General features: G+C 45.7%; 1 protein-coding gene across 2 annotated transcripts in view; it reads left to right on the forward strand.

The window, feature by feature from the left end:
• LOC113813321 (ligand of Numb protein X 2) overlaps nucleotides 1-21,184 on the forward strand; it is a 227,965-nt gene that overhangs the window by 191,482 nt on the left and 15,299 nt on the right. For both annotated transcript variants that reach the window (XM_070127150.1, XM_070127149.1), the window contains exon 7: nucleotides 4,393-4,651. In XM_070127150.1, coding sequence (XP_069983251.1) covers nucleotides 4,393-4,651 — 259 coding nt within the window. The remainder of the gene's footprint in view (nucleotides 1-4,392; nucleotides 4,652-21,184) is intronic.

Here is a 21,184-nt window from a genome sequence, read left to right on the forward strand (position 1 = left end):
GCTTCTCTCTCTCTCTCTCTTTCTCTCTCTCTCTCTCTTCTCTCTCTCTCTCTCTCTCTCTCTCTCTCTCTCTCTCTCTCTCTCTCTCTCTCTCTCTCTCTCTCTCTCTCTCTCTCTCTTCACTTTTCGCCTTCTTCTTCCTGTCCTTTTCTTACTTGTGTTCTCGTCTATCGCTTTTTCATCCTCTTTTCTTCCCTTCTCTTATCCTTTTTATTCTGTTCCTCCTCCCTCTCCCTTCTCCCTCCCTCCCTCTCCATGTTTCTTCTCTCCCCCTGCTCCTGTTTATTCTCGCCTTACCTTCCACTCCCTCTGCTTTTTTCACCCTCCCCCACTCTCCTTTCCTTCCTCTCCCTTTCCTCCTCCCCCTCCCGCCCCTCCCCCTTCCTATCTTCCCCTCCTTATTTCCCTTCCTCCCCCTTTCCCCCATCCCCCCTGCCTCGCCCCCTTCTATTCTGTCACCCTTAACCTTCTTTTTAATACTGGCGTTTTCTCTCTCCTTTCCTTTTCTCTCATTTCTTCTTTTCTTCCATCTTCCCTTCCTTCGATAAACTTAAATTATGGTTAGACGTTGCCACAGGGAAGCGGGGGAGGGGGTAGGGAGGTGGCGAAGGTAGGGGGATGGGGGGTAAGATAAGAAGAAGGGGGTTGAGGAAGAGGAGGAAGGATGGAGGAAGGAGGAAGAGGAGGAGAGGGGGAAGACGAGGAAGAGAAAGAAAGAGAAGGATAAGAAGGAGGAAAATAAGTAGAAGGAAGAGGAGAACAAGACTGAGACGATAAGGCGAAGGGGAGGAGGGAGAAGAAGACGAGTCGAAGGAGGAAAGAAAAGAGAAATAAGTAAATGATGAAAGGGGAGGTGCGGGGGGTGGATAACGGGAAGCGAAGAGATCGTGATGAGGAATAAGAAAAGTGTAAAGAAGAATAAGAAAGTAAAGACTTAGTGTAAGAAAGGGGTGGAGGATGTGGCAGAGGAAGAGATCAAAATAAAAGATCTGGGAGGAGAAGGAGAATGAGAAGAAAAAGAAAGGAGGAAAGGGTGGAAAGGAAGGAGAAAGGGAAGGCGGAGATAACGAAAGAAGGACAGGGCGGTGAAGTCGGTGAAGGAGAAGTAAAAAAAACAAAGGAAAAGTCGGGAAGAGGCAGAAATACAAAGAGGAAAGAGGGAGGAGGAAGAAGAAGAGAAGAAGGAAGAAGAAGAAGAAGAGGACGAAGGAAGAAGAAGAAAGAAGAAGAAAGAAGAAAGAAGAAGAAGAAGAAGAAGAAGAAGAAGAAGAAGAAGAAGAGGAAGAGGAAGAGGAAGAGGAAGAGGAAGAATTGGAAAAGGAGGAGGAGGCTGTGGTCAAGGCCGAGGCGGAGGAAGCCTGGATTTCCTGAGGAAGTGATTTCCTGAGGAAGGAGGAGGAAGAGAAAGAGGAAGAGAAAGAGGGAGGAAAGACGAAGAAGAAGAGGAAGGAGGAAGGAGAAAGAGGAGGAGAGATTCACCGGACGACCGAGGAGGTTATTCCTTTAGCGAAGGAAGGAAATTGACTCGCGCTCGCTGGAGGCAGAAGGATCCGGTTACCGATGTTTTTATTGGTGTTTATTGTCGGGGATTTCTTGTGTTCGCTGTTTTTATGGGCTTCTCTTCTTTTCATTGATATACATGCACACACACATACACACATTATATATATATATATATATATATATATATATATATATATATATATATATATATATATATTGTATATTATATTATATATTATATATTATAGGTATATTATATATTATATATTATATATATTACATTTATTATCTTATATATATATATATATATATATATATATATATATATATATATATATATATATATATATATATATATATATATATATATATATGTATATATATATATATATATATATATATATATATATATATATATTATATATATATATTATATATGTTATATATGTAATATATAATATATTATATAATAAATTATATTATATGTTATATCTATATTATATATTACATATATATTATATATTATATATATGTATTATATTATATTTATTATATATATTATGTATATTATATTTATTATATATATTGTATATATATTATATTTATTATATTTTATATATTAAATATATTATATATATATTATATATGTATATTATATATATATATTATATATGTATATTATATATGTATATGTATATTATATATATATATATATATATATATATATATATAATATATGTATATATATATATATATATATATATATATATATATATATATATATATTATATATTAATTATATATATAATATATATATATATATATATATATATATATATATATATATATATATATATTATATAATGTATATTATTATGTATATAATGTGTATTATGTGATATATGTTATGTATATGTATGGTATGTATATTATATATATACATCATCAGCAATCATCCACCCTTCATACCAAATCATCATCATCCCCCCCACCACCACCACACCACCATCCATCCTGCAAATACCACCATCCCACCCACCACCCACCACCACCATCCACCTACACACCTACCACCTACCACCACACCACCTTTCACCTACCGCCCACCCACCACCCACCACTGCCACCACCACCCACCACCTACCACCTACCACGCCCCACCACCCACCACCACCACCACCACCACCACCTACCGCACCGCACCACCACCACCCACACCCACCACCGCAACATACCCACCACCGACCACTTCCACCACACACCAACCGCCCACCACCACCACCACCACCACCACCACCTACCTACCACCACCTACCACCTACTACCACCACCACCTACCACCACCACCTACCACACCACCACCACCTACCTACCACCACCACCTACCTACCACCACCCACCACCTGCACCCACCACCACCTACACTGCCATACCCACCACCTCCCACCACACCGCACCTGCCACTTCACCACACCACCACCATCTGCCCACACCACCACCACCACCACCACCACCACCACCACCACCACCACCACCACCACCCACCACCACCATCTCCCCCACCACCACCACCATCTCCACCACCCACCACCACCCACCACCACCACAACCACCACAACCACCACCATCTCCACCACCACCACTCATAACAACTCATCACCATCATCTGTGTAATTGGTGCTTAACCCGCCGCACTGTATTGACTGTGGCTGTTGGGGCTGACTCTGTCTCTTACGGTGACGATGGGAGGCTTAGAGTTTCGAGTGAGTTGGCGAGAAGTTAGAGGCGAGGTAGCGAAGAGGAGAAAGAGAGGGAAGAGGAGGGGAGGGGAAGGGAGTGGGCAAGGATAAGGGAGGAGAGAAGGAGAAAGGAGAGGGAGAGGGAGGAAAGGGAGGAAGGAAGAGGGGGATAGAGAGGAAAATCAGGAAGTGGGAGAGGGAGGAAGGGAGTGGGGATAGGGAGGGAGAAAGGAGAAGGGGAGGGAGAGGGAGTGGGGGATAGGGAGGGAGAGGAAGTGGGAGAGAGGGAGGGAGAAGGGAGAAGGAGAGAGAGGAAGATAGATAGATAGATAGACTTATAGGGAGGGAGGGGGGTAGGAATTGAGGGAGAGAGAGGGATGGAGGGTGAGAAGATAATATAGCCAACGAAACACACTTTGCGTAAAGGGGGTCCGTTTAAAGCCATTATGTTACTGCGTTGTAATTGCCAATTAACCATCCCACCGTCTTCCAATTTAGCGCTGGATGCCTACCATCTTAATAAACTAAATGCTGATGTTATCCAGTTTAGCGCACTGCATGTATTAATGTTCGGCTTTAACGTATCATAACGCGCCGTAACCCGAGGTCTTCCTGTTGAACTTAAACATGTATATCATTGTTCCACTTTAATGTATCGGTGCACACTGGTTCAGCTCTTCGTGGTTCGCGACGTGTATTATTGTTTCGTTGTTTTTTTGTTTTGTTTTTAAATATTATACGACATCGTGTGAATATTTTTGCTAATTGTAGGCCTAGAGGACATGTGGGAAATTTTCATTTTGTCGGTTACATCTGTTTGTTTTTGTTGTGTTGTTTTGTAGTATATGTATCTGCATGTTGTACACCGTGGAAGAGAAAGACTCGTAATCTTCATTTATTAATTTCGTTCATTCATTCATTCTGCTTTTTACACAGGCCTACATGTATTTGATAATGTATTTGTTCGCCAATTTGTTCCCTTATGCATTGGCCCCTGTGCTACGACCGCCATTCCGAACCCGCGCTGGTCTTCCCACCTGCCTTACCCCCCCTTAATAACGGCACCCGCAATTCACACTACCCCCATCAAGACTCCCCCCACCCACCCACCCACCCCCCAACAACACTGACTCCTCCCCCTCCCCCCCAGCGCTGCGTGGTCGTCCAGGAAGTCTTCCCCGACGGCCTCGTGGCTCAAGATGGCCGCCTGCAGCCCGGAGACCAGATCATCGAAGTGGACGGCGTGGACATGACCCTGGCCACCCACCAGACCGTCTGCCAGGCCCTCAGACGCCCCCAGGCTGTGCTCCGGCTGGGCGTCTACCGGGAGAGGATCGAGGCCCAACGGACGCTGTCGCCGAGCACCATGGGCGCCGCCCCGGACCCCGCGACCCACCACGTCCAGCCAGGTGGGTTTGGTGGGCTTTCTGGAGTTATTGTTTTAATCATAATCTTTGTTTTATTATTTTTCAGATAGGTTGGATAGATTTCGTTATTGGGTAACGGCTATTCACTATTATTTTCACGTGGTTTCTTTTTTTTGGGCAGAGAATACTTTTATCTACATCGACCTAGCCATTAGTTTATAGAGACACGTATTCCTATAGAAAGATACTTCAAAAAAAGAAAAAAAAAATCTCGACCTTTTTTCGTTCGCTTCTAGGTCACACTTCCACTTTTTTTTCTCGACTCTCACGATATCTTTCTTGGTTTCTTTCTCTCTCTCTATCTCTCTCTCTCTCTCTCTCTCTCTCTCTCTCTCTCTCTCTCTCTCTCTCTCTCTCTCTCTCTCTCTCTCTCGCTCCTCCTAAAATAAATATAAAGTACATTATATAAAATAATAATAAATAATAAATAAAATAAAAATAAAAAAATAATAATAAAAATAATATATATAAAAATATATATAATAATATAAAATATAAAGTATATATAAGGTATATATATTATATATATATATATATAATAATAATAATAATAATATATATATGTATATATGTATATATATATAATAATAATATATGTATATATATGTATATAATAATGACATATTATATATATGTATATGTATACATATTTTATTTTATTTATAATAATATATGTTTAACATTTAATAATAATATACATGTTTTGTTTTGACTTAATATATATACATATTGTTTATTTATATATGTAAATATTATTTGTTTAATATATATATATTTATTTAATTTAATAATATAATAAATATTTGTTATCATAATAATATTTATTATTTAAAATATAATATATTTCTTTAATATAAAATATTTATTTAAATATATATTTTATTTATTATATAATATATTATTTTATTTAAATATAATATATTTTAACATTTAAATAAATATATTGTTATTTATCATGTCACTATTATTTCATTAAATAAAAATAATAAATATTATTTATATCATAATAAATATTTATTTATTTAAATATATTATATTTATTTTGTTAAATAATAATAATATTATTTGTTTATATTTTAAATATAATATATTTAAATATTAAATAAAATAATAATAAAAATAATAAATATTTTAAATACATAAATAAATATACATATTTTAAATATATATATATATATTTATGTATATTTAAATATATAAAAATAATAATAATTAATAATTTTAATATATATTATATTTAATAAATAATATATTTAATATTTTAAATATATTATTAACAATAAATATGCATATTTTAAATATAATAAATAACAGTAAATATAATATTTATTAAATAATAAATAAAAAAATAAATATAAAATAATAATAATATCCTCCCTCACCTTTTTCGCTCCAGTCACACTATCACCCTGATTGTCAACCCCATCCGAAGTGTAACTCAATCTCTCGCTCACCTTTCACTCGCTCTCACTCATTCACTCCTACGGACCTAATCATTTGGCCTCCGGACGTGAAAGAGAGAGAGAGAGAGAAAGAGAGAAAGAGAAAAAGAGAGAAAGAAAGAGAGAGAGAGAAAGCGAGAGTCAAAGTCAAGTAAAAGTCAACACACTTTATCCCATCAATTACAGTGCTTCTTCTTACGTAGACAGTGACAGCCTACAATAATACAAAACAAATGATGAAACAATATCAATTAAATTAGTAATAGAGTCATAAAATACAAAAAATTAAAAAGAGATTAGAATCAGCGAAATGGAGAGAGAAAGGCAAGCGAAAAAAGGAAGAAAGCCAAAGAGAAAAAAGGCAAAGAAGAAGACGAAAGAAGAAAGAAAAGAAAGAGAAGGGGAAGGAAGAGATAGTGCACTTATTAAGTCTTTGCCGTGGTTTATTGTGTGGCCTAAAGTGCGTTTAGTTGTTGCCTACAGACTAAAAGGGGGTTTTGTGTGTGCTTTGTTTATGCCGTTAAAAAGAGGGGTGTGGGGTGGGGTGAGAGGTAGTGGGGAGAACGTGGTGGTATTCTGATGCGCATTTAGCAGGGAAGGGAGAGGGAGGAAAGGACAGAGAGAAGGCAGAAAAAGGTGAGGGAAGAGACAGGCGAGGAAGGAAAAGCAGGCAGGGGAAAGAGAGAGAGCAGAGGCAAAGGAAGAGCAGTGAACAGAAGGAAGACAAACAGAGGGAGAAGGAAAAACAAGACAAGGGAGTGGGAAAATAGAGAGGGGGAGAAAAGGAGGGAGTGAGAGGAAGAAAGAAAGAAGATATTTCCTGAAAGAATGGAGAAACAGAGGAAAGAATGGAGAAGAAGAAAGAAGAAGAAGGAGAGAAAGAGAGGAAAGAGAAAGAGAGGAGAAAGAGAAAGAGGAAAGAGAAAGAGAGAGAGAAGGAAGAGAAAACAGAGGAAGGAAGGAGGAAGAAAAAGAAGAAAGAAAGAAAAAAAGAAAAAAAAAGAAGAAGAAAAAGAAGAAAGAAAAAAAAAAGAAAAGGGAGAGAGAGAGAGAGAGGAAGGAGAGAGAGAGAGGAAGGAGAGAGAGAGAGAGAAGGGAGGAAGGAGAGAGAGAGAAGAGAGAGAGAAGGAGAGAGAGAGAGAGAGGAAGGGAGAGAGAGAGAGGAAGGAGAGAGGAAGGAGAGAGAGAGGAAGGAGAGGAAGAGAGAGAGAGAGGAGAAAGAAAGAGAGAGAGAGAGGAGGAGAGAGAGAAGAGGAAGGAGAGAGAGAAGAGAGGAAGGAGAGAGAGAAGAGGAAGGAGAGAGAGAAGAGGAAGGAGAGAGAGAAGAGGAAGGAGAGAGAGAAGAGGAGAGAGAGAAGAGGAGGAGGAGAGAGAGAGAGAGGAAAGGGGAGAAGGAAGTGAGAGAGAGTGAGGAAGGAGAGAGGAAGGAGAGAGGAGGTGAGAGAGGTAAGTGAGAGTGAGAGTGAGTGAGTGGGAATAAGAGTGTGAATAGAATGAGTGAGTGAGTGAGAGTGAGTGAGAGAGTGAGAGAGAGAGAGAGAGAGAGAGAGAGAGAGAGAGAGAGAGAGAGAGAGAGAGTGAGAGTGAGTGAGAGTGAGAGTGAGAGTGAGAGTGAGAGAGAGGGAGGGAAAGAGACAGACAGACTGACAGACACAGAGAGAACACGTGTGCGCATCTGTGCATATGTCTCCACCCTTGTCTATAGGCGCCTGCAGCGGTGGAATGATAGCTCCCCCCCCCTCCCCCCCTCCCCCCGCAGCCTTAAAATTCTGGAGCAATAGTTGCAAGGTCTCTGAATGATTGCAAGATTCGACACTTAAAAGTTTCAAACTCAACCTCCCCCCCCTCTCCCCTCTCTCCCCCCCAAAAAAAAAAGGCAAGACAGAGAACAAAAATGTCAACAAGTTTCCCCTGGGACGTGAGATTTATATTTTTCCTCCTCCTCCTACGCGTCTTTTTTCCTTTTATTCGTTCTTCCTTCTTTTATTCTACTACAATCATTGTCTTTTCGTGTGTGGTTTTTTACATTGTTTTTCTCTCTCCCTTTTTTCTTTCTTTTCTTGTTTCTGTTCATGATGTTCTTCTTAATTTTCTCCCTCCTTCTTCTTCTTCTTTTCTTATATTTAATGTTCTTCTCTTAATTGTCTCCTCCTCCTTTTCTTCATCCTTCTCCTCCTCCCCTCCTCCTTCTTCTTCTTCTTCTCCTTCCTCTTCCTTTTCTCGTCCTCTCCTTCTCCCTTCCTCCCTCCTCCTCCTTATTCTTCTTCTTCTTCTCCTTCTTCTTTTTCTTCTCCTCCTCCTTATTCTTATTCTTCGTGTTTTTCTTTTTCTTTCTTTTTTCTTCTTCTTCTTCTTCTTCTTCTCTTCTTCTTTCCCTTCTTAACTACTTCTTCTTTTTTCTTTTTCTTTCTTTTTTTCTTCTTTCTTCTTCTTCTTCTTCCCTCCTCCTCCTCCCTCCTCCTCCTCCTCCTCCTCCCTCCCTCCTCCTCCTCCTCCTCCTCCTCCTCCTCCTCCTTCCTTTTTCTTCTTTTTCTTCTTCTTCTTCTCCTTCTTTTTCTTCTTCTTCTTCTTCTTCTTCTCCTCCTCTGTCCTCCCTTCTTTTCTTCTTCTTCTTCTTCTTCCCTTCTTCTTCTTCTTCTTCTTCTCTACCTCCTCCTCCTCCTCCTCTTCCTTCTCCACTTCATTTTCCTCCTCCTCCTCCTTCTCCAACTAAATTTTCCGCCTCCTCCTCCTCCCTCCCTTCCATTTCCTCCTCCCTCTCCTCCTTCTCCCTTCATTTTCCTCCTCCCTCCTCCATCTCCTTCATTTTCCTCCCTCTCCCTTCATTTTCCTCCTCCCTCTCCCACTTCATTTCCTCCTCCTCCCTCTCCACTTCATTTCCCTCCTCCTCCCTCTCCCTTCATTTTCCCCTCCTCCCTCTCCCACTTCATTTTCCTCCTCACTCCCTCCCACTTCATTTTCCTCCTCCCTCCCTCTCCGCTTCATTTTCCTCCTCCCTTCTCCACTTCATTTTCCTCCCTCCCTCTCCACTTCATTTTCACCCCTCCCCTCTCCCTTCATTTTCCTCCTCCTCCCTCTCACTTCATTTTCCCTCCTCCCTTCTCCACTTCACTTTCCTCCTCCTTCTCCGCTTCCTTTCCTCCCTCCTTCTCCCTTCCCTTCACTCCTCTCCTCTCCATTTCATTTTCCTCCTCCTCCCCTCTCCACTTCATTTTTTACCTCTCCCCTCCCTCTCCCTTCATGTTCCTCCCTCCTCCCTCTCCATTTCATTTTCCTCCTCCTCCCTCTCCGCTTCATTTTCCTCCTCCCTCTCCACTTCATTTTCCTCCTCCCTCTCCACTTCATTTTCCTCCTCCTTCCTCCACTTCCTTTCCTCCTCCCCTCCCCTCTCCGCTTCATTTTTTTTTCCTCCTCCTCCTCCTCCACTTCATTTTCCTCCTCCCTCCCTCTCACTTCATTTTTCTCCCTCCTCCCCTCTCCCTTCATTTTCCTCCCCTCCTCCCTCTCCACTTCATTCCCTCCTCCTTCTCCCTTCCCTTTCCTCCTTCTCCACTTCATTTTCCTCCTCCTCCCACTTCATTTTCCTCCTCCCTCCCTCTCACTTCATTTTCCTCCTCCTCCCCTCTCCCACTTCATTTTCTTCCTCACTCCCTCTCCCTTCATTTTCCCTCCTCCTCCTCTCCACTTCATTTTTTCCTCCTCCTCCCTCTCCGCTTCATTTTCCCCTCCTCCTCCCTCTTTTCATTTTCCTCCTCCTTCTCACTTCACTTTCACCCTCCTTCTCACTTCATTTCCCTCCCTCCCTCTCCACTTCCTTTCTTCCTCCCTCCCTCTCCCTTCATTTTCCTCCCTCCTCCCTCTCCCTTCCATTTTCCTCCTCCTCCTTCTCCACTTCATTTTCCTCCTCCTCCCTCTCCACTTCATTTTCCTCCTCCTCCCTCTCCCACTTCCATTTTCCTCCTCCCTCCCTCTCCCTTCATTTTCCCTCCTCCTCCCTCTCCACTTCATTTTCCCTCCCTCCTTCCTCCCACTTCACTTTCCTCCTTCTCACCTTCATTTTCCTCCTCCCTCCCTCTCCACTTCATTTTCTTCCTCCCTCCCTCTCCACCTTCATTTTCCCCTCCTCCTCCCTCTCCACTTCATTTTCCTCCTCCTCCCTCTCCACTTCATTTTCCTCCTCCTCCCTCTCCACTTCATTTTCCTCCTCCTCCCTCTCCACTTCATTTTCCTCCTCCTCCCTCTCCACTTCATTTTCCTCCTCCTCCCTCTCCCTTCCTTTCTCTCCTCCCTCTCACTTCATTTTCCTCCTCCTCCCTCTCCCACTTCATTTTCCTCCTCCCTCTCCACTTCATTTTCCTCCTCCTCCTCCACTTCACTTTCCTCCTCCTCCTTCTCCACTTCATTTTCCTCCTCCTCCCTCTCCACTTCATTTTCCTCCTCCTCCTCCTTCTCCACTTCATTTTCCTCCTCCTCCCTCTCCACTTCATTTTCCTCCTCCTCCCTCTCCACTTCATTTTCCTCCTCCTCCCTCTCCACTTCATTTTCCTCCTCCTCCCTCTCCACTTCATTTTCCTCCTCCTCCCTCTCCACTTCATTTTCCTCCTGCTCCTCTTTTTTTACTTCGACTCCAGGCTTCACAAAGCTCGTCTCCGGTGCTCGACGAAGACGTAGAACCGGCGCCGAAAAAACGATCGTGTTGAGACGGCGCCGTTTCCGCTAATCCGGAATTCTCGCTAATCCGGAAGCTCACTAATCCGGAACCTCGCCGGTCCTATTTCTTTGGGGATTTTTTTTTTTTATTCCTTCGCGGCGTGGGAAGGGAGAAGATGAAATCCCTCCGTCAGAGTATAGTGCGCGAGAGGCTGTGTTTTGAGACCTGAAATAAGAGGATTTGGCTCTCAAATAAGACTAGGAGATTGGAAGGGAGAGGTGGGGGGGGAAGGGAGAAGAAGGAGAGAAAGGGAGAGACGGGGAGAGAAAGGGAGAAGAGGTAAGGAGCATCGAAGAAAAGGAGGAGAGACGAGGAGAGGAAGGGAAAGGTGGAAGAGGAAGGGAGAAGGGTAAAGATTGCGAGAGAGGAGGGAGAGAATAGAGATTCGCGAGAGAGAAGGGGGGGAAAGGGAAGAAGAGAGAAAGCCAGAGACATAGACAGACAGATGGCAAAAACAAAAGAAAACAATACACAAGATATACAACGTAAAAAAAGCAGCCCTCGAAGACCCCCCCTCCCCCTCCCTCTCCCTCCTCTCTCGGCGGATCAGAAGAGGCGGCAGAGCAGCGCAAGAGATCTCCGGCAGCATCTTCATCTCGTTCCTTGATGGGATGCTCCGGCGGCAGTGTCTCTCTCTCTTCCTCTCCTTACCCCTCTCCTTCTGGTTCTACTTCTCCCTCTTCCCCCCTCCATTTTCCTCTCTCTCTATTTTTCTCTCTATTTCTCCCTGCCTCCCTTCCCCCTTTTTCCCGCCCTCTCCCTCTCTCCCTTTTCCTACCTCCCTCCCTCTCTCTCTCTCTCCCTTTTCCCCTCCCCCTCTCTCTCTCTCTCTCTCTCTCTCTCTCTCTCTCTCTCTCTCTCTCTCTCTCTCTCTCTCTCTCTCTCTCTCTCTCTCTCTCTCTCTCTCTCTCCCCTTTTTCCCCATACCCTCCTGCCCTCTTTCTCCCCTTTTTCCTCCCTCTCTCCCGCCCTTCCACCCTCTCTCTCCCTTTTTCCCATTCCCTCCCCTCTCCTCTCTTTCGCTCTCCCTTTCTCCCTTTTTTCCTCCCTCTCTCCCTTCCCTCCCTCCCTCATTCCCTTCCCTCCCCTCCCTCCGTCCCTCCCCCTGCTCACCTCATCCATCCCTCGCGTGCTGAGCAGGGGCCGCGAGGAAACCTGTGGACGTGTCTCACTCATGTTGACGACTCTTGTTAGATCTCGGGGATTTACGAAAAAGGATTTAGTAAAGTGGGAGGAGGATGGAGAAAGAACAAAGAAGAGAGAGAGAAGGAACTATCAGAGATGTGGAAGAAGAGAGAGAAGAGAGAGAGAGAGAGAGAGAGAGAGAGAGAGAGAGAGAGAGAGAGAGAGAGAGAGAGAAAGGGGGGGAGGGGAACTATAGGATGCGGAAGAGGGATAAGAGAGAGAGAGAGAGGAACGATACAAAAGATGAATAAGGAAAAACAGTAGAATACGAGTAATAGAAAAAGTGAAAAAGACCAGAGAGGAATGAGAAAATTACACAAAAGATGAAAAAAGATAAAATACACGCGCCTAACAAAAGGAAAATTTTGAAACAAAAGGAATAAGAAGAACGGATACATTCGAGAAAGAGGCATAGGTAATAAAAAATATATAATGACAAAGGAAAATGAAAAAAATATGATAATAAGAAAGAAAGGAAAAAAGTAAAACAAAATAAACAATTATCCTTCTGCGAGCGGATGAGTGGAATAAGTTTTAGCTTGGAAACTGTGCTTGAGCTTTGAACCTTTGATGGCTCTCTATATATATATATGAAACCAATAAGAGCAACAAACCAACAAACAACAAACAAACATAAAACATATTCTCTTCTCTTCCCCTTCCTTCCTTCCCTTCCCTTCCCTTCCTTCCCTTCCTCCCTCCTCATATATATACATAATAATAATAATAATAATAATATAATAATAATAATAATAATAACATAATATGTAATAATAATAATAGCAATAATATAATATGCATAATAATAATAATATGCATATCATTTATTACATTCATTAGCCTAAAGCTTCTACATTATTCCATTTCCACTCCAGTCCATCATCACATCATTTATTAACAAACAAAAAATAAAATAGCGTTAAAGGTATCATCTGTCACGATCGCCCCCCTCACCTTCCTTCCCTGTCCGCGCCCCTCCACCTTTCCTTCCCCTGTCCGCCCTCTCTACATTTCCTTTCCCCTCCTACTTTTCCTCCTGCCCCCCCCTCACCCCCCCCCCCCCCCCTCTTTCCCCCCCCTGTTCCCCCCCGCCCCCTCCCTCTCCCTCTGTTTTTCCTTCGGCGAACATCGTGTCTTCCTCCTCAGCGCGTTCGGACCTCGTCGCTCTCCCTCTCAGTTAATTAATGATCCGTTTCGTTTTCATTAATGTTTTTCAAATGAGCGGGTTTTTTCTGTGGGAAAAATGTTTCAGCGCATGGAATCTTTTGTTGCGGTAATGATGTATGTGAATTGTGGGGAGGAAAGGAGGGGTTACACGCTTTGCACACGCTCTCTCTCTCTCTCTCTCTCTCTCTCTCTCTCTCTCTCTCTCTCTCTTTCTTTCTTTCTTTCTTTCTTTCTTTCTTTCTTTCTTTCTTTCTTTCTTTCTTTCTTTCTTTCTCTCTCTCTCTCTCTTTCTCACACACACACACACACACACACACACACACACACACACACACACACACACACACACACACACACACACACACACACACACACACACATATTGTATGCGTGTCCATTCATTAATATATTATATATACACACATCTATATACTGTGTCTCTTTGTTACATGGCCCTCTCTTGTCCTTAAAGAGCGATGGACATGGATAGGTAAATGGCTAAATTGTCTATCCATTCTTCTCGTCGCTTTGTTGAGGCAGACGCAGTGTCGTTCGATTTCGCTCCGTTAAAAGAAAATTCACTCCTCCCCTGCATCAAATTTGCGTCTTCTTTCATCTTATTATTTTCGACCCTTGTTTTCATTTGTCTACAACCCCCTTCTCCCTCCCCCTCTCCGTCCTCTTTTTTTTCACCACCACCACCACCACCACCACCACCTCCACCTCCTCCACCTCCTCACCTCCACCTCCACCACCACCACCCAAACCACCACCACCACCACCTCCCCACCACCACCACCTCCACCACCACCACCACCACCACCACCTTCACCACCACCACCACCACCGCACCACCACCCACCACCACCACCACCACCACCACCACCACCACCACCACCACCACCACCACCACCACCACCACCACCACCACCACCACCACCACCACCACCACCACCACCACCACCACCTCTTCATTTTTCTTATTTTCGCTTCTTTCATCAATATATATATTTATTTATTATTATTTTTTGCGTCGCCGTTAACAAAGGTAATTTCGCCGTGAAGATGGTGCTGACTCTGGCCACGTGTGCGGGAAGGTAGCTGATAATGGCTGACATCATGATGTCATTCGCTTCGTAATGAGGGAATTAGTGCTTTTTTTGAGGGTTGTCATCACCGCGATTATTTTTTTTTGTGTGTGTGTGTGGAGGGCGACATGGCCTGTACTACCCTCCCTCTCGCTCTCCCCTTCCCCCTATCTTTCTCCCTCTCCCCTCGCCATACCCTCCCTCCCTCCTTCCATCTCACTCTCCCCTTCCCCCTCCCCTCCCTCCTCCCTCCTCGCCCCCCCCCCTCAGTACCTCACACATGTCCACACTGATATATTTCTCTCTCAATTTGCATCTATTTACATACGCCGATGTGACCTGCCATGTCCTCGTCCGACCGGAGAGCCGAGCCGTAAGGGCAGGCGGGTGAGAGCGGGCGAGAAGGAAGAGAAAGAGCACTCAGTTACAGCAAGTTCTTCGAAAAAGGGCGTGGATTGGCGGCAGGAGACAGGGTAAAGGGAAGAAGGGTATAGAGGTTGAGGTGAGGGTTAGGGAAGGGAGGAGGGGAGTATTTGTTAGTTAGCCACCGAGGAAGTCGCGGAAGAGGATTCGGATATCTTTCGTTGGTTGAAAAATAGAAAAATATTTGTCCTTTTGTCTCGTGTTGCTCCCCACCCCCTTTCCTTCCTTCCCCACTCCCTTTACAAGCCGTCCTTCCTCTGCCCTTTTTCAACTCTCCTCCCTTCGCTTCTCCCCTTCCCTTCTCTCTCTCCTATCCCTCCCCCCCCCCGACTGTCCCTTCCCGCCCCATTGTGCCCAAATGCCCGTCACTCACGGAGGCTTCCGCGCCCCCGGACAGAAGGGCGGCGCCCAGGCACCCCGTCAGGAGAGAGTCGATCCTCGCGATTTAATCTAAAGTAGCCCCGGCTCAGGCACTTCGCTCCCCCCCCCCCGTTCCCCCTTGATACTCTGTGAGACCCCCGTTCCCCCTTGACACCCTGTGACCCCTTGACACCCTGTGCCACCCTTGACATCTCCTTGACACCATTTCCTCACTTGACACGGTGACACTCCCATGTGTATCCGAGCCTGGTGTTCCTGATGGCGTTGTATATATATATATATATATATATATATATATATATATATATATATATATATATATATATATTTCCTTTTTTATACCGCTGTCTGTCCGTCATAACAGCAGTGCCACCACCTCCTCGCAGGGCACATTTAACACTGAGGAATTCTGTCTGCCTTCTGCGTTGTATTTACCTCCCCCCATCCCTACCCTCCTAACCCCCACCTCCCCACCCCTGATATACTCCCCTTTCGAAAATATTAATTAAACCCAAAGGGAGGCGCGAGAAACGGAGTGAAACGGAGAAGGCGGAGTATAATAATTCGCGCCCGCCGACTCCGAGCGGGCGTGGGATGGAGTAGCGCCCGATTGTCTCGTGCGTTTAATTGGATCCCTGCCGCTGCTCCCGCCGACACTTGGGCGGAGTGCTGCTTTCCCTTCGTGGAGGAGTGGGGGGCGGGGCGGCTTTGAACTCGCTTTTCAGGTTTTTTTTTTTTGGGGGGGGAGGGGGTTGTTTTCTTTTATTTTGAAATTCTTTCTGTCTCTTTATCTCTCTTTGTGTATATCCAGTATATATCTCTCTTCTCTTCCCCTTCTTTTCTCTCTCTCTCCCTCTTTCCCTACCTTCCTCCCCCCCTCTCTCTCCCTACCTCCCTCCCCCCTCTCTCTCGCTACCTCCCTCTCTCTTTCTTTCTTTCTTCCTTTCTTTCTCTCGTAATAGACTTCGAGGTGTGAGGGCCCTTGAATTATACAAACTAAGAGAGAGGGAGAAGGGTGTGTGTGGCGGGGGAGAAAGATGAGCGCAGGTTGGGACAGGGGGGTGGGGTTAGGGACGAGGGTCGAGGAGAGATTATGAGGGCAGAGAGAGAGAAGGAGAAAGAGAAAGAGAGAGAAAGAAAGAGTAAATGAGTGAGAGAGAGAGAAAGAAAGAGTAAATGAGTGAGAGAGAGAGAGAAAGAAAGGGTAAAAGAGGGAGAGAAAGAGAAAGAAAGAGTGACTGAGTGTCAAGAAAAAGAAAGAAAGTGATTGAGAGAAATGTAAAACAGAGACTAAGTGACTGAAAGAGACAAAGTGAAATTGAAAGAGTGAGAGAGAAAGAGACTGAAAGAGTGAGAGAGAGAAAGAGACTGAAAGAGTGAGAGAGAGAAAGAGACTGAAAGAGTGAGAGAGAGAAAGAGACTGAAAGAGTGAGAGAGAGAAAGAGACTGAAAGAGTGAGAGAGAAAGAGACTGAAAGAGTGAGAGAGAGAAAGAGACTGAAAGAGTGAGAGAGAGAAAGAGACTGAAAGAGTGAGAGAGAGAAAGAGACTGAAAGGGTGAGAGAGAGAGAGATTGAAAGAATTAGAGAGAGAGAAAGACTGAAAGAGTGAGAGAGAGAAGAAGACAAAGAAAGAGTGAGAGAAAAATTTGAAAAGAGTGAGAGAGAGAAAGAGACTGAAAGAGTGAGAGAGAAAGAGAGACTGAAAGAGTGAGAGAGAGAAAGAGAGACTGAAAGAGTGAGAGAGAGAAAGAGAGACTGAAAGAGTGAGAGAGAGAAAGAGAGACTGAAAGAGTGAGAGAGAGAAAGAGAGACTGAAAGAGTGAGAGAGAGAAAGAGAGAGAGACTGAAAGAGTGAGAGAGAGAAAGAGACTGAAAGAGTGAGAGAGAGAAAGAGACTGAAAGAGTGAGAGAGAAAGAGAGTGAGTGTGTGTGTGTGTGTGTGTGTGTGTGTGTGTGTGTGTGTGTGTGTGTGTGTGTGTGTGTGTGTGTGTGAGAGATAGAGAGAGATAGAAAGAGAGAGAGAGAGAGAGAGAGAGAGAGAGAGAGAGAGAGAGAGAGAGAGAGAGAGAGAGAGAGGAAGAATGAGTGAGTGATGATGAGGGTGAGTGGTAGTGGTGGTGGTGAGTGAGAGAGAGAGAGAGAGAGAGAGAGAGAGAGAGAGAGAGAGAGAGAGAGAGAGAGGAAGGAATGAGTGAGTGAAGGTGAGTGAGTGAGAGTGAGTGAGAGTGAGTGAGCCTAGTGGTGAGTGAGTGGTGGTGAGTGGTGAGTGGTGAGTGAGTGAGAGAGAGAGAGAGAGAGAGAGAGAGAGAGAGAGTAATACCCCGTCTTGGATTCGGGGACGATCTCGCTTTTTTAATCCTTTACTAATTCATTCTCTTTCTCTCTCTCTCTCTCTCTCTCTCTCTCTCTATCTCTCTCTCTCTCTCTCTCTCTCTCTCTCTCTCTCTCTCTCTCTCTCTCCCCTTTCCTCCTCACCCTCTCCATCCTCTCTTCCACTCCCTTAACAAGCCAATAAGTGCAATAGCCCAAGGAGGTAAATAACACCACTCGTCGGGAACGTGTGGGTTTTGGGTTGCGAATTGTGCACGGCTTTGTTAAAAGGGGGGGGGCAGAGAGGGAGGAGGGGGGGAGGTGGTGAGGGGGAGGAGGATGAAAAGGGGAGGAGAATGGGAAAAGTGGCTGGAGTGGGAGGGATTGGGGAGGAGAATGGGGAGGCGAGAAAGGGGAGGGAGGAGAGAGGAGAAATAGCGAAGGAGGGTGAAGGGAGGAGGAGGGGGAAAGGAATGAAGGAAGGAGAATAAGCAAGAAGATGGTCGGAGGGAGAAGAGGGAGGGTAGTATATTGGGTGAAGGGAAGGAGGAGGGAGGGATCCAGGGAGAATAAGGGAAGGGAGGGCAGACCAAGGACGGAGTAGGGAAGCGAGTGGCAGAGGGGAAGGAGGGATCGAGGAGGGAGCGTGTAAGCTGGCTGGAGGAAGGGGGGGGAGGGTGAAGAGGGAGGGAATAAGGAGAGAGAGATAGAGGGAGGAGGGGGAAAGGGCGAAGAGGAGTGAATAAGGAGGGGAATAGAGAGAGTGTGAGGAAGGAGGGGGAAGGGGCGAAGAGGAGTGAATAAGGAGGCGAATAGAGAGAATGAGAGGGAGCAGGGATGGAAGAGGGGAGGGGCGAAGAGGAGGGAAGAAGAAGAGAGTGAGCGGGAAGAGGGGAGAGGCGAAGAGGAGTGAATAAGGAGGCGAATAAGGAGGGAGGGAAGAGGTAAGGGGAACAGAAGAGGGCAAGAGGGGGGAGGGGGAGTTGATGACCTCGTAAAGAGCAGCTGTTGGTTTCCTTGGGTGCGACGACGGAGGGGGGAGGGGGGGGCGGTGGGGGAATATGGGCACGTGTGTGATTTGATGGGCCTTGTTGGCTGTGGTACTCTGTTTGTTTGTTTGTTTTCCCGTGTAGAGCTTAAGTCTGTATACTAATAGTCAGTCAATATTGATGATAATAATCATAATTATTAGTAATTATATTGTTTTATTATTTGTTATTATCATTACTGTTATTATTATTGTTGTCATTGTTATTGTTATCGGTATTGGCCACTTCTACAGCTTTTATTATTATATATTCTTTTAAATCAACCACCACCTCACCGAATGGAGGAGGGTTTACTTAGGCAAGTCCATTGTATTCAAACATCAAAATCAAACGGAAAACGAAATAACGACGAGAAGAAGCGGGGGGAAAATAGGTCCGCCTTCTGCATTTTTCCACTTTGCAGGAAGGAAGGAATGCGACTCGTTTTGTGGAGCTGCCATGACTGCCTCCGGGCGTCCATTACACCGACGGGAATTTTGGGAAGAGTATCAATAGTTCTTCGTAGTGAGAGACCGTTTTTTCTCTTTCTTTTTTTTTTTTTCTTTCTCTCTCTCTCTCTCTATCTCTCTTTGTCTTTGCCTCTGTCTCTCTCTCTGTCTGTCTCTTTCTCTCCTTTTTGCCCTTCAATCCCCCCACGCTTTTTTTTGCCTCCACATTATCCCGTCTCCGTCTTTCTTCCTCCTTTTTCCCCACCCTTTCTTTCTCTCTTTCCTTCCCTCTTCGTTACTCCTCCCCCCCGTTTTTTTCCTTACCCGTACCTCCTCTTTTCTGTCCTCACTCGCTCTCTTTTTTCCGTTTTTTTTTCTTGTTTCCTTTTTTTGAGAAAGGTTCTATCTGAATCTGAAATGCAAGGAGGGAGAAACTGCATTTTAATTAGGGGGAAGATTTTCTTTGTTTGGCTTTCTTTTGTTTAGAGAATATATTTTAATGCGTCTAGAAGGACCAGGACTTCCACTTTACATAAAGAAATGTACAAATTATAAGGGGGAAAAAGTTTTATGTAAAAAAGGGAAAAACAATGAAAATACTGAAGGATTTGCCCCTTCCCCCCAAAAAAGGGTGAGGACCAGGGCCCAAACGTAGTTGAATTTCGCGTCGAATTTCGCGCCATTTCTTACAGCAGCTGTTTTTCAAGAGTTTTTTTTGTTCTTTTTTGGGCGAGATTTGAAAGAGTGCTTTTCTTACGGTCAAAAATTCCCCGTCACAATAACGCACGGCTTTCGACTTTAAATGGGGGGGAAAAATTAAAGGAAAAAAGGGGGATTTTAAAATTTTGTTTAATCCCCCATTGCTGGCGGAAATAAAAAAAAAGTGAAAAAAGGGAACTAATAAGGATCAGGCAGCGGGGAAACCCTGAATTTCCCCCCCTTTTCCTCCCTCCCCCCTCCTCCCTCCCCTCCTCCCCCTCCCCCCCCAACCCACCCCCCCTCCCTCCCCCAACCCTCCTCCTCTCCCGAAGAAAAACAAAGAAATGACGGCAATTGAGAGATCACAATAAACAGTCATTATCGTTCTGAAAGGTCATGAGCCCCCCCGTTTGTTCTTCCTTTCCTTTAAATAATTTTTACGAAAGCAAGGTTTTGGGGGGTCATCACCTATGCCTATAGAACATAAACCCCTTAAAATCTGTTTTTCCTTTCCCTCCTTCGAGCCGAGTTTAAAAAAAAAAAAAAAGGCGCCCTTTTTAGAGAGGCGACCGCGTTTTAGGGCGGGCTTTTTAGCGTTCCCAGTTGGACCGGCGGCCGGAACGGCTAATTAAATTATGTGGTAGATTATAGCGCTTCACGCGATGGGTTAGCGCTCGCCGGCTGCTTCATCGGGGGGGAAAAGGGGAAATAGGCTCCCCCTGAGCGTAATCCTCGTATTGAATTTCCATTCCCTTTTCTCATTTGGCGAGGCGAGGAGCGAGGAAACCTCATTTTTTTCCAGACGCGGGGATCCCCTTTTTCAACCGAGTTTGCGTTGCAGGTGAGGCCACGATGGTGACGCTGCGCAAGGAGAGCGCCGGAGCTGGGCCTGTGGGGGCCGCCGGAGCCGGGCTCTTCGTGATGGAGGTCCGGGGGGGTCCGTGGCCGCGCAGGACGGCCGCCTGCACCCGCACGACCGCATCCCCATCAACGGGGGCGACGTCCGCTACGCGCCCCGACCACGCCTCGCGCCTCATCCACAGCGCGGCACCCGTGAGCCTCGTGGTCGGCCCCCCGCCGCCACCAGCGCCGTGGACTCCCGGCGCCGCCCCCCCAGTACCAGCCCTGTTCCGGCGCCCCACCCGGCGCTGCCCGTGCACCCCCGGCGCACCAAGTCGGCGCCCGACCGCCCGTGCCGCGCCTCGACGCCCACCACAAGGACATCAACAAAAGAGGCCCGGAGGACGTGGGCGGCAGCGTGGACGACGTGGGTCTGTCGGCGTCGTGCGAGTCGCTGGACGGCGCGGGTCGTCGGCGCCGCACAGGGACGGCTCGCTGCGCCACGAAGGCTCGCTCAGCTCGCCGGGGGCCCCTTAGCGGCTCGCTGGGCTCGCTCAACGGCGTCGGGCCGCCCCCAGCAACGGCTCGCTCGGCGACTCGCTCGGCTCGCCGCTCAACCAAAAACCGGGGGGCGCTGTCGTCGGCGCTGCGGGCGGGGGGCGGGCCCCCGGCCGACATGGTGGACCCGCCCGCTTCCCCCGCCACCGCCACGCGCTGGCCCGCACGCGCTCCCCCGACCCCTGGGGGGCCTGGAGGGCGGGGGAGGCTCGCGCGAGACGCTGCTCGAGCAG

Source organism: Penaeus vannamei, chromosome 11, assembly GCF_042767895.1.
Source record: "Penaeus vannamei isolate JL-2024 chromosome 11, ASM4276789v1, whole genome shotgun sequence".
Lineage (NCBI taxonomy): Eukaryota > Metazoa > Arthropoda > Malacostraca > Decapoda > Penaeidae > Penaeus > Penaeus vannamei.